General features: G+C 47.9%; 1 protein-coding gene across 13 annotated transcripts in view; it reads left to right on the plus strand.

Annotated features, from left to right (window-relative positions):
* The window catches only part of LOC122374161 (myosin heavy chain, muscle-like), a 39952-nt gene that overhangs the window by 1246 nt on the left and 25570 nt on the right, over window positions 1-13136 (plus strand). For all 13 annotated transcript variants that reach the window (XM_043352750.1, XM_043352747.1, XM_043352758.1 and 10 more), the window contains exons 2-7: window positions 6435-6569; window positions 6871-7024; window positions 7159-7302; window positions 7615-7771; window positions 11165-11192; window positions 12810-12912. In XM_043352750.1, coding sequence (XP_043208685.1) covers window positions 6514-6569; window positions 6871-7024; window positions 7159-7302; window positions 7615-7771; window positions 11165-11192; window positions 12810-12912 — 642 coding nt within the window. In that variant the 5' untranslated portion in view covers window positions 6435-6513. The remainder of the gene's footprint in view (window positions 1-6434; window positions 6570-6870; window positions 7025-7158; window positions 7303-7614; window positions 7772-11164; window positions 11193-12809; window positions 12913-13136) is intronic.

Genomic DNA, 13136 nt, shown 5'->3' on the forward strand with positions numbered 1-13136 from the left:
GGGCTGGAGGGGGAGGGGTGAACAGTCTCCGTCTAAGTCGACTCCTAGTCCACGCAACGACCCGCGGTAAGCGCCGTTTGATATAGCGAAGTTAGTGCCGGATCCAATTTTAGGCTGGGTCCGCCAAATGTCTTAACCTGCGCCATGCTGGTGGTCTGAGTTTTCATGTCGCCTTTTGCAACGAAGGCCTTTCTGAACGTTGCTCTCATATTTGACCTCAGGTCAACGGTTTTGCCTACAGAGGGCAAAGACTGTAAAAAGCCGTTTTACGAGAAAGTAGCCTTCTGTAATAACTTTTGCGTCTTGTCGATACTCGTCGATTTAACTATAATTAGACCTTAAAAGGTCAACTTTAAAATTTCCTCAGTTTAAAGTCATGACCTGACCGGAAAAGGTCATGGTGCATATAAGTCGATCCGTTTCGTTGAGCTGAACACATCTAAGGTATTTTCATCGCTCTAGCTTACATCTCTCAGAATTTATTAGCGAAAAACTGTTAGACCCCATTTGTAACCCCAGATGACCCCAGGTACATAACGGGGGGTCGCGGGTGCCATTACCCGATTCAGAGTGTCATTTTTACTTGTAATTAGGTGCTGGGAAGTGTTAACAATAACGTTCGTACAAAAGAGGCGCGTTTCAATTTTCTCTCATTGATTTACAATGGGGAGGTCGCAAAATTGATGTAACCTTAGGTCATGCGGACATCGAGTTTCAGAGGCATACATTTTGGACATGCGAGTGGGGATCGGCCACTCGGTGTAGCTATGGCAGGCATTGAAACTTTTCATGAAGTGAGGTTTCGAAGTGACCTGGTGACCTGACCTTGAATGATTCGGATCTGAAATTTTTACAGCATGTTTGTTGAGGATGTATGAACATTGAACAGGCTTGTTGTCGAAAACGATGACGCGGAGGAGAGCGTGAAAATACCCTCCCCCCCCCCCCAATACGGCGATTGGCGAAGGTTAAAAGGTCAAATATCCCTTATTTCAACACTTCTGGAGAAATCGCCGCATAACTTAAGAAACATGAATGAATAGGGAACTACAGCGTCTCGGAAAAGCATAGGTTCTATTCGATAGCCCTTTTAACCCTATTAGTGGCAGGCTCCTGGCTACCCCTATTAGTGGCAAGGGGGCTGTTTACGACCCCCCCCCCCTTGATATCTCGAGATCTAACGGGCCGATTTTCAAAATTCAAACGGCATTCGATTTCGCTCAACGAGATCTACATTTCTAAAAAAAAATAAAAATAAAAAATGTCAATAGGGGGGGGGGTAGAGGGGGGTAAAAACGGGCAAATTGCAGATACATTTTAGACTGTTTATCACGGCCAGGTTTCTGAACCAATCTTAACGCAACTTTTGCCGATCGATAGAGAATGAACCAGGAATTCACATGGATCCTAAAAATATGCATTTTCAAAAATCATAGGCGGATACAGATCATTGAGATTGGGGGTACACAAAAAGTATAGTAAATAAGGTTTTTGTTGGTACTGTTTCTAAAAAGGGTGGTAATGGTCTTGTTATGTTACAATTTTCTTATGAGAGAACGACTACAATTGTATTGGTCATGCATAGGCGGTGTCAGGGCACCTATGTTGGGAGGTAAAACATAACCCCCCTTTTTGGACGCCTGGATCCGCCTATTATAGCAAAAACGTGTCAAAAGAGGATGCACAATAACTTTGTATATGTTATCACATGATACCTTTCATTCACTGTTCGTAAAACTGGTGCAGCATCGTGATCTTCGCCCAAATGACTCGCTTCACGAATAGCACCCCCAATTCCCAGTGCTCTGGAGCCGTCCCTGGTAAAGTTATGAACTTGAAATTGTCAGGGAATGTGCCCAATTTAGTTTTAGGAAAAGTCAGAAAATTTCAGCATCGTAGCTTCAGCGGTTTCGGAGATATTCCCGAAAAACCTGAGGGGTGGATAAAAACAACCCCCCCTGCCACTAATAGGGTTAAACACTTTCTGAAAAATGTGCGTAGATTTGACCTAAGGTCAACAATTGCGCCTTTCGAGGGCAAGATCTTAGGTACACCTAAATGACTTTGCGTAAAGCGTTTTCTACAATAAATTTTGACATAAAGGTGGTATCACGTTGCCATCAGTGATCACCATAATACTTCTATTGCCGAGACGTGTGGAATGAATAAAAGTTAAGCTGAAGCGGTTAAGCTGAAAATTTGACAAAAGGTCAAGTTCTAGACGTGACCAAACGGGTCATATTGCATATTAATGCATATTTTTGGGGGTCAAAATCCAAAAATTTTGAAAATCTGAGATAGTTGTTTTCTAGCGCAGTCTTTTCTCTAAATGACCATCAAAAGCACTTTAAAATTGCTTGGTAACTGTAGCTTTTGTGAGCGTTTCAAGATTGCATCTTTTTGCTCATTTTTGCTCGAACATGACCTCAGTTTGACCTCAATAACTTCTGACCTAGGGTAACCTAAGATTTGAAATTTTGTGTGCAGGTGTCAAATTGATGCCCGGGAAGGTACTGAAAATTTGTCGGCGCTGCGCGTTGCCGTTTTCTGGCTATTGAGGAAAACCACAGGGGGGGGGCAAATTAGCACCCCCCCCCCCCCAGTGGGGCGAGGGTTAAAGTTTAATTTTTCTTTAATAAAAATGGTGTCTGTTAGATGTAGTTTGAGCTCAGGAACACGATAGTGTTCTTTATTTTTGCTGTACGATTTCAAATACGTACTGGAAAAATTGATTTGAAAACTTTATAATTGTGAGATTTTTGCTATAAGCCGTTAACTTGGCCATTTTTGAAGACATCTGGCTAAAACTTACTAGAGTAGGTCATGAGCATGCGCCTATATCACATATATTCCGTTTTATTTCGAGAAAAAAAAACGTTTAGGAAAAAGATAAAATTATAAGTTTTGAATTTTAATATACCTATATAATTTCCAAAACTATCAAAGTTTTGAAAATCCGAGATTGCAGTTTGATAGCGCAGTCTATTTTAAGTCCTCTCATGAACGGAAATTGGATCTGGCTCAAAAACTGAGCTCTTGGGAGCGATTGCCGTGGTTAAATGTTTTGCGTCGAAATCGGCAGAACATGACGTAACTCTGACGTCATTTCCAGCCGATCTATGATAGCTACGAAGTTTATATTCTAACAAAAGGTGTCAAATTGATGCAGCCGAGGGTATTGAAAGTTTGGCGTCGATGCCTCAAGGGATTTGGAAGTTATTGCAGAATAACGGGAGGGGGCTATGAATAGCCCTCTCCCAGTGGGGCGCGGTGTAACAGTGTCAGCCGCTGTAGGCCATATGTCAGAGCTTGTACGACCGAGGCGACCTCTACTCGGAGTCGACGACTGCGCCGGCCGCCGCCGGGTCGTCAGTCTAGTCTAGTCTCGGTCTCGGTCTCGGTCTCAGTCGCGGTCGGTCTTAGTCTTGGGCAGTCTCTGCCGAGTCTCGGCAGCCCACCGACGATTCGCGCTCGGTCACTCGCCATGTGACTCAGTCTCTCTTGCTCTCGGTCACTCTCCTGGACTGACTCTATCTCTCGTCTGTCTCGAGTCAAGAAATACAGTGAGGTGCCGAACTGAACTCTTTTTATCAGAAGATTCCACGGCGAACATTTTAATTTGTTACACGCGGGTTAAACGTTGCGTTTCATGGTTAGTGATAAAAAAGCTTCATAGGTATCGGAAAACGACAAAACTTTGACATTACTGTGACGTCATCATAAATGCTACAACCAGCAAACCTTTTTTTGAATATGGCATAAGTATTGATTCAAAGTTATACCAAGTTTTAAGTTCCTACCTTATCTGGTATCAGACAAAATATTAACCCGCGCCGGGCCGGGGGGGGGGGGTGTTTGAACACCCCCCCCTTGCGGTTTTTCGCAGATATCTCAAAAACAGCGGCGCAAAGCGCCGCCGTTTTTGGCACACCTGTTCGTGCATCTTTTCCGCACATGTTGTGAAAATTTCAGACCCAGGTCACCTTAGGTCAGGTCACCAGGTCACGCCAAGTGACCTCACCTCAGAAAAAAATAAGAATGCTCGTCATAGCTACACCGACTGAACGATTGTCTTGAAACTTTCAGCGATTGATAAGAGCAACACTATCTATAAAATGTATATCTCGGAATTTTGATATCGGTGACCTAAGGTCAGGTCAATTTTGCGGCCTCTCCATTATAAGTCAATGGGAGAAAATTGAAAAGCTTCTGTTTTTCACGAACGCTATTCTAGACACTCTCAAACATCGAGATGTAGGTAAGATAGACACACTGAACCAGAAAATGGCAACTGTGACCCCTCGTTATGTCCCCGAGGTCATCTCAGGTCACGAGCAGAATCTAACAGTTTTTCGATGATAACTTCTGATAGAGGCGTGCTAGAGCGCTGAAAACGCCTTAGATGTGTTCGGCTCGACGTTGCGGATCGACTGATATGCAACATGACCTTTTCCGGTCAGGTCATGGCCTTGACCTGAGGTCAAATTTTCAAGTTGACCTTTCAAGGTCATATTATAGTTCATTCGACGCGTCTCGACGAGAGGAACACGATGCTGACAAAAGTAATGTCATAGCTCTTTTGTGTCAAAAGTTATTGCCGAAAAAACGTTTTTCGTAAAAATGGCTATTTTTTTAGTTTTTGCCCTCTCGAGGCTAAACCGTTGACCTGAGGTCAAATCTAAGAACATTAGTCAGAAAGGTCTGTAAAAGGGCTATCGAATGCGTTTTTTTGCGGCGCTGTAGCTCTATTGGTTCCCGAGATAGCCGTTGGCAGTTTCCAAAATGTTGAAATAGTCAACATTTTACCTTTGGTGACCTCTGGTGACCTGACCTTTGACCTGACCCAAAAAATGACCAAAGTGTTTTCGTCCTTATTTTCGACGTTCTTTCGATTGCCGCTTTTTGCGTGTCGCTACGTGGCCCAGGAGCCGAGTTAGAAGGGGGGTGTTCAAACACACCCCCCCCCCCGCGGCCCGGCGCGGAATTTCAGAGCACCGGCCCGGCGCGGGTTAAGGGAGGGGGCAACTTTTTGCCCCCCAGCGGCTCATGGGTTGATAGCTAAATTTATTTCAAGTCAGACATGGCTGGCAGCGCGAAGAATTCATGAACCGGAACAGAATGGCTCAAATGTCCCCCCCCTAACCTAAACAACCCCTTTTTATTCTACCATTTTCTTTTCGCTAAGATTTAGAAAAAGCATATGTCTACTCATAAATGTTTGTAATTGGACATAATCACATCGAATTCACAATCGGTCGTTCACTTTGATGTCCATCTAGTGAACGTAGCACCGGTGATGCACCATCACCCTTAGTTGGGGTATTAAACAGGTAACACCACCTTCAAACATAATATTGTAGACTATAACTCTGATCTTTGAGTCCTGGTCTCCGTACTTAATCTAGAGCACTGTAGGAGCTATCACTGGATACATGATCAATTCACTTCTCTTCACCCGCGGCGGGTCCTTGTCGCCGGGGCAGCAGAGTATTCACACTAGAGATGGCAAAAGATGAAAATTTTGGGAACCAGACTCGAACCAGACCCGGCTGGACATTTCTGGAACCAGTCGGACCCGGTCTTAGTTGGAATCGGAACCAGTTGGACCCGTTCCCCAAAAGTCAATTAATACAAACTACTTGTAGGTATCATTAGTTGGCATCATGTAAAACAGCCTATTTCCCACTGGGAATGCTCATGAGCTACTGTGTGCAAAGAAACATTCACTGCATATTTTGCAATAATGTGTAGTGTGCAAGATGTATAGTTTATGGTAGGACCCGGTTTGACCCGTCAGAAAATTTCCAGGAACCGGTCTGGACCCATATGGGTCCAGACTGGTTCTTTGGACCGGGTCCTCGGGTCCACATTTTGCCACCTCTAATTCACACCGCTGCACCTTGGCTCGTCAGCCTAGTGCGTCCACGGTGACTGACTGTGGATGGGTCACCGAACCAGCACATCATGTTCACGCCACTACACTGGGGCTCACGGCCTCGCGGACTGACCACTGTGCACGCGAACCCTCGGCGGCTCCTCTCTACACCCGCACCGCGGTCAGACTGACTGAGTGGCCTCCCTGACCAGAGCCCGCGGACTGCGTCCCGGCAAAACAGACTGACTCACCGGAGCTGCATACGCCGCGCCGGGCGGGCGGCTTCAGTCACGTTCGGCCGTGTTTGTGCTCTCACGTCTGAACCCCGAGCTCCGATGGCCCACTCGGCCTCTGACGAATGAATCAGGCCTTGGGGTGCCTCCCACGCACGTAATACCGCGGGTGGGTGGGTGGAGGTGCAGCTTTCCATATCACTGGGCAATGAGACATTGATAGGGAGTGGGTCCACCTGACATGTGCACGGAGCCGCCCGCAGTCCGCGCTTCGTCCGCAGCGTCCCGTTGTCAGCGCCGCTGACGGCGCGCTCTTCTGCCCGCAGGAATCCAGCCTCCGAGGCCGCAGCCGAAGTGCGTAGGTCGCCGATCTCTCAGCTCTGAGCCGCCCCGCAGCCGGCAGCCATGGTCATCGAGAAGCAGTACAAGCCGGAGGACGAGCCGGATCCCGAGCCGTACCTGTGAGTGAGCCGCCCCTCAGCGGGTCATACCTCTCCTCCGCTCCGCTCAGCGCGCCCCGCCGCCTTCCCTCGCGACGGTACATTAGACCGTCCACCTCAGTCGTGCCGGTGCCCCGCCACTCTGTTTTATTATTGAATAAATATTTACTCAGCCATAGCCATCACACAACACATAAGCAATATCAGAACAGTAAGCTCAATAAGTTTTGTTTGACTTTCCAAATGCCTGGTGCTGCTGCCTAAGTTATTCCCCCCGGGACTTCGTCTTTTACTGTCGTGCCCTTCCACCGTCCCTTCCCAGGTTCGTCTCTCTCGAGCAGAAGCGCATCGATGGCACCAAGCCGTACGATGCCAAGACGGCCTGCTGGGTGCCCGACCCCAAGGAGGGTTTCCTCCTGGGGAAGATCGTCAAGACCGAGGGCGACAAGACCATCGTCCAGATGCCCAACTTTGAGGTTCGCACCAACTATAACTGGTTTACAATGTTAAGATGTGCTTAGAGTCTTCATCTTTTGAACTTACTTGTCGGTATTTGTTCCTGAACTGTCCGTTCCAAACCCCGACCCTCCGGCTCCCTCGCCCCCCGCAGGAGAAGGAGTTCAAGAAGACGTCGCTACAGCAGGTGAACCCTCCCAAGTTCGAGAAATGTGAGGATATGTCCAACCTGACCTACCTGAACGACGCTTCGGTGCTGCACAACCTCAAACAGCGCTACTACACCAAGCTCATCTACGTAAGTGTTAGTGGACGGAGCAGCCCGTGTGGAAGACGGGTAGCAGTGAAAACTTTACATTGTGATTGTAGTTTGCTGAAAACAAATCAAACACATTTAGTAAGCACGTATAAGGTTATTATTAGACTGCAAGAGGCCAACATCTGTGTGTGTTATGCCACTCTGCTCCTCTGTTTCAGCCCTCAGTGACCTCTGACCTGACCCGGTGACTCTTCAGTGACCTCTGACCTGACCCGGTGACTCCTCAGTGACCTCTGACCTGACCCGGTGACTCCTCAGTGACCTCTGACCTGACCCGGCGCGCCGTTTCAGACGTATTCGGGTCTGTTCTGCGTGGCCATCAATCCGTACAAGCGGTTCCCCATCTACACCCTACGCGCCATCAACATCTACAAGGGCAAGAGGCGTAATGAGGTGCCGCCGCACATCTTCGCGCTGGCCGACGAGGCCTACCACGACATGATGGCCAGTGAGTGCCGCAGGGGATCGGCCGTGGCTGTCCTACCAGGTCCCCGGGCAGTCGGGAGCAGTCGTCCTGTGGTGTCGTGCTCAGCGCCGACCAGCTCGGTCGATCCCTGCCGGCCCCCCGTGTATCCAAACGATAGCTGCTGGCGCGGACCCCGACTGCGCCGCTAGGAGCCTCATATAACCGAATCACCGTCATCATTAGTCAGACGGTGAAAACAGCGCCATCCACCGGAGAGGCGGCGTTTACTGCCGGTCCAGAGCCGGCCCCCGGACGAGTCCGCCCCCCCCCCCCCGGACCACCACCGCCGCTGCCAGCGCGGCGGTTCCAGCGGCGGCCCCACTGGAGGAGGGAGGGAGAGAGGGGGATCCAGGCAGCCCGATTTAGCCCCAGCGGCGGTGCCGTTGGCTGGAAGCCCGCTCCAGCCGGCCGGCTGGCCGTATTTAGGGCGGGCGCGGCGGAGATCTGGTGACCTGGCCGCGGGCCGAGCCCCCAGCAGCCGCCCAGGCCCTCTGCCGGCCTCATCAAACGACAGCCGACCATCGCCAACCGTATACTCTGATGGAAATGGTCCTGGATACTTAACCCGCGCCCCGTAGGGCTACCGGCGGACCCTACCACCCGTAGGGGGGGGGCCGTATCGGCCCCCCCCCCCCTAAGATCTCGGAAAGTTACCGGCCGATTTTCAAAATTCAAACGGCGTTCGATAGCCCCACCCGGGAACTACCTTGTGACCAAATTTCATTGACCTAGGTCAAACCGATGACGTCACAGGTCAGGTCAAAGGTCAGATTTTCACCGTTCACAGGCAATTCAAGAAATGTGCTGTGAAAGCGAGTAAATTGGTAATTTATTGAAAACCATCGATGGTACATTGTTCGTCAAACACATACTTTGCTATCTGAGGTCACTGATACCAGGTCAGGTCACAGCGAGGTCAGGTCACCGGGGGTCACAATATGAATGTGTCGTGTGATACATGTTTTATGGTCCATTTTACATGACAAATGCGATTATGTGGGTTAGGCAGCCTTTGGGGCCAGCCTAGGTCACGTTTTTGTGAAGGTCAGGTCAAGGTCAGGTCAAATTAGGTCAAATTTCAAAGTTGATATTTTTGCATAAAATGGGTATCGATTCGATGCAGCTTGTCACGGGGAGTCTAATGGTGGTCTTCGTTTTGCTCTACGAGTTCTAGAATTGCCAAAAATTGAGTTTGAAAATTTGACGTCATCATTTTTGAACAGTTTTTTCGCTATAACTTGGCCAAAAAACGAGGTATCGATCTGAAATTTGGTATGTAGATAGAAGACGGTAGGCACTATCACATATATTCCGGTTTTTTCGAAACTCAAAAAACTTTTTGGATTTTTTGGCGAATATATCCAAAAAAATGCTTTTTTTGATTTTTGGGGGTCAAAACTCAAAAATTTCAAAAATTCGAGATAGCAGTTTTGTAGTCCTGTCAATTCTACACCTTTTATGTCCTGATCATTTTTCTGTATCTTCAAAGCTGTAGTCCTGACAGGTCTTCTCGCGAAGGTCTTTTTTCGGTCGAAAATGACAGAACATGACGTCACTCTGACGTCATTTGTGGCCAACCTATCATAGCCTCTGGAAAAATTTTTGGTCAGAATGTGTAAAATTGATGCCCGGAGGGGTCCTGAAAGTTTGGTGGCGATATCTCCAGCCGTTTAGGAGATATCGACCGAAAAGGACAGGGGGGGGCCGTTTCGGCCCCCCCCCCCCTACGGGGCGCGGGTTAATGGAAGCCTGAATCAATCCTTGTCGGCACAGGGGAGGGGTTAATGCAATCCCCCTAACCCTATTCCTGGCGGGGGGGGGGGCTCAGGAGCCCCCCCTGAGGTTTTTTGGTTATATCTCCCAAACGCGTTGAGCTAGGAAGCTCAAATTTTCTGACTTTTCCTAAAAGGCTTCTACGCAACATGTCTGAAAATTTTGAGCTGATCTGACCTCAGGTCAGGTCACCAGAGGCGGTTTGGTGACGCTACCTCAGAAAAGTTTGCAATCACGCCAGAGCTAGAGTTTTTGACCGATCAATTTCTTCTCTTCAGGGTTTAGTCAGGGTACCAGTATGTGCAATTTGTATATCTCGGAATTTTGATATCGGTGACCTAAGGTCAGGTCAATTTCGCGACCTCCCCATTATAAGTCAATGGGGGAAAAATCAACTCCCTGTTTTTACCACTAAAACGGGTCGGAATGGCCCCATATACCATACATGACTTCATATACGATCAACCTTCACTACCTTGAGGTCTGTTTTGCTGTTGGGCAGCTGTGAGGTCATGTGACGTCATCAAAGGTCACCAAAGGTTTTTGGCCAATAACTCCGTACAGGAACAAGATACAGACGCGTGGATGGTCTCATTGTGTTCAGCTCGTCAAGACGCATCGAATGATATACATGATGACCTCGAGGTCACGTGACCTGAGGTCAACCTTTGACCTTGACCTTTCGAGGTCAACATATATATCATTCGATGCGGATTGACGAGAGGATCACGATGATGCCCTTAGTTTGTTCCTATCTTGACTAATTCGAAAGTTATTCGAGAAAAACTCTCTCCATATCTAGTGCCGCCATTTTGACTTTTTCGACCCCTGTGACGTCATCTTTGACCTGACCTGAAAATGACCTTAGTAAAAATTGTAGATCTTGGCCGTGCGTATCCGATGCCGTTTACCGCTTGTCGCTATCTTGCTTCGTTCTCGAGATCTCAGGGGGGGGGCCGAATCGGCCCCCCCCCCGCCAGTTTCTTGTCCCGGCGGAGCCCGCCAGGAATAGGGCTAAGGTCTTCCGCAAATAACTTGCGTAAAAAGTGGTCGATCGCGACGAAATCTACCCTCGCGTTAATCTATTTAACACCTATCATAAAAAATTATGACCCTGAACCAAATAACCTTTGACCTGCGACCTACTTTTAGACCATGTTTGGCCGGAATCGCGATTCGGCTTATGTCAGCTCGCATTAGCCGCGCGTTTGCAGTCTTTTTGTAGTTTCAAGCGTTGAAGCATGTTATATGACGCCGGTCCCATACATTAGGTTGGGTGTCAAGGTCACCTAAAGTTCAGGTCAGGTTATTGACCTCTGATGACCTCGGGTCACTCTTCCAAGTTCGATTTATTTTTAGGCTAGTTGTTAGTCGAATCCGAATTTAGCAACTATTTGAACATTTACGAAGTAGTTTTGGTGCCTTCGCAACATGTTGCGAGGCTGTCAGAGGCGGCTTACCTACGAATACCCAGCGGGACTTCTACAGGTTGACCTTGCCTGACCTGACCCGACCTGGCCTAAATGAATGTAGGAAACATCTTTGATGAAAACTAGCATAATATGTATACTTCATGTTTTAACGACACCTATTGTATTTCAGATGGAGTGAATCAGTCCATCCTTATTACGTAAGTAGGGGTATGCGTGTGTTTTTGACAAACGTCTTAACCCGCGCCGTGCTGGGGGGGTGGCGTTTTTACGCCCCCCCCCCTCAGGTTTTTCGCGAATATCTCAAAAACGGCGGCGCGCAGCGCCGCCGTTTTTGGTACACGTGTTCCTACATCATTTCCGCACATGTTGTGAAAATTTCAGACCTAGGCCGTTCAAGGTCAGGTCACCAGGTCACGTCAAGTGACCTTACCTCAGAAAAAGTTCAAAGGCTCGCTATAGCTACACCGACTGAACGATCACTTTGAAACTTTCAGCGATTGATATGAGTAACAGTATGTATAAAATGTATATCTCGGATTTTTGATATCTGTGACCTAAGGTCAGGTCAATTTTGCGACCTCTCCATTATAAGTCAATGGGAGAAAATTGAAATGCGCCTCTTTTGGACGAATATCGTTCAAAACGCTCTCAAACATCGGTTCATAGGTAAACATGACACACTGAATAGGAAAAATGCACCTGTGACCCCTCTGTGTGCCCCTGAGGTCATCTCAGGTCATGAACGGTCGCCAGCAGTTTTTTGGCTATAACTTTTGATAGAGACGTGCTAGAGCGGTGAAAACACGTCAGATGTGTTCAGCTCGACGATACGGATCGACTGATATGCAACATGACCCTTTTCGGTCAGGTCATGACCTTGACCTGAGGTCAAATTTTCAAAATGACCTTTCAAGGTCAACGAATAGTTCATTCGACGCGTCTCGACGAGAGGAACACGATGCTGGCAAAAGTAATGTCATGGCGCTTATGAGTCAAAAGTTATTGACGAAAAAACGTTTTTCGTAAAAACGGCTATTTTTGGAGTTTTTGCCCTCTGGAGGCTAAACCGTTGACCTGAGGTCAAATCTGAGAACATTACTCAGAAAGGTCTGTAAAAGGGCTATCGAATGCGCTTTTCCGCGGCGCTGTAGCTCTATCGGTTCCCGAGATAGCCGTTGGCAGTTTCCAAAATGTTGAAATAGTCAACATTTTACCTTTGGTGACCTCTGGTGACCTGACCTTTGACCTGACCCAAAAAATGACCGAAGTGTTTTCGTCCTTATTTTTGACGCTCTTTCGATTGCCGCTTACCGCGTGTCGCTACGTGGCCCAGGAGCCGAGTTAGACGGGGGGCGTGAAAACGCCCCCCCCCCCCCCCCCAGCACTCGGCGGAAAGTTCAGGCCACCAGCACGGCGCGGGTTAACTAAATTGGTTGTACATGCCTTCGATGTTAAACTCAACAAATCATTACGTTCGCTGAAAAGTGATTTTAAAAAGAATGATATTTGACACGAAACGTAATGCTTTCTACGTAATATCATAAGTAATAAGACGTTTTACTTGGCTTTTCTATCTAAAATCTTAAATATAACTTTGAATTTCTCAAATATTCTCAAATCCCTGCACATCTGTCATCTCTGAGCCACGAGAAGGGAACTTCTGACTTTCTCTCTCTCTCTCCGGTTTACTCTGCTGACCTCCTTGACTCTGGAATGGCGAGTGCTTACCCCCGGTATACTCTGCTGACCTCCTTGACTCTGGAGTGGCGAGTGTTTACCCCCGGTATACTCTGATGACCTTCTCAACTCTGCAGCGGTGAGTCTGGAGCCGGAAAAACCGAAAACACCAAGAAAGTCATCACCTACTTCGCCAATGTGGGCGCCACTGGCAAAAAGAAGACCCAGGAGCCCAGCAAGGCGAGTTGCACCTAGACTCACCGACGTATACGCATTAACATGCTACGTAATCTAACATATAGAAAATGCCAATTAAGGATTATTTTGGCGAAGGGTGTCTTTCACCGATAACATATTGTATTTGACGTAATATAATAGATGTGGAAAATATGCAGCAGCCACATACTCTTGTATGTTTAGCGTGAGCAGGACATTGCGTCACCGCTTCATTTTGCTCACGCGCG

The sequence above is a fragment of the Amphibalanus amphitrite genome, unplaced genomic scaffold, assembly GCF_019059575.1.
Source record: "Amphibalanus amphitrite isolate SeventyFive unplaced genomic scaffold, NRLGWU_Aamphi_draft 001614F_arrow, whole genome shotgun sequence".
Lineage (NCBI taxonomy): Eukaryota > Metazoa > Arthropoda > Thecostraca > Balanomorpha > Balanidae > Amphibalanus > Amphibalanus amphitrite.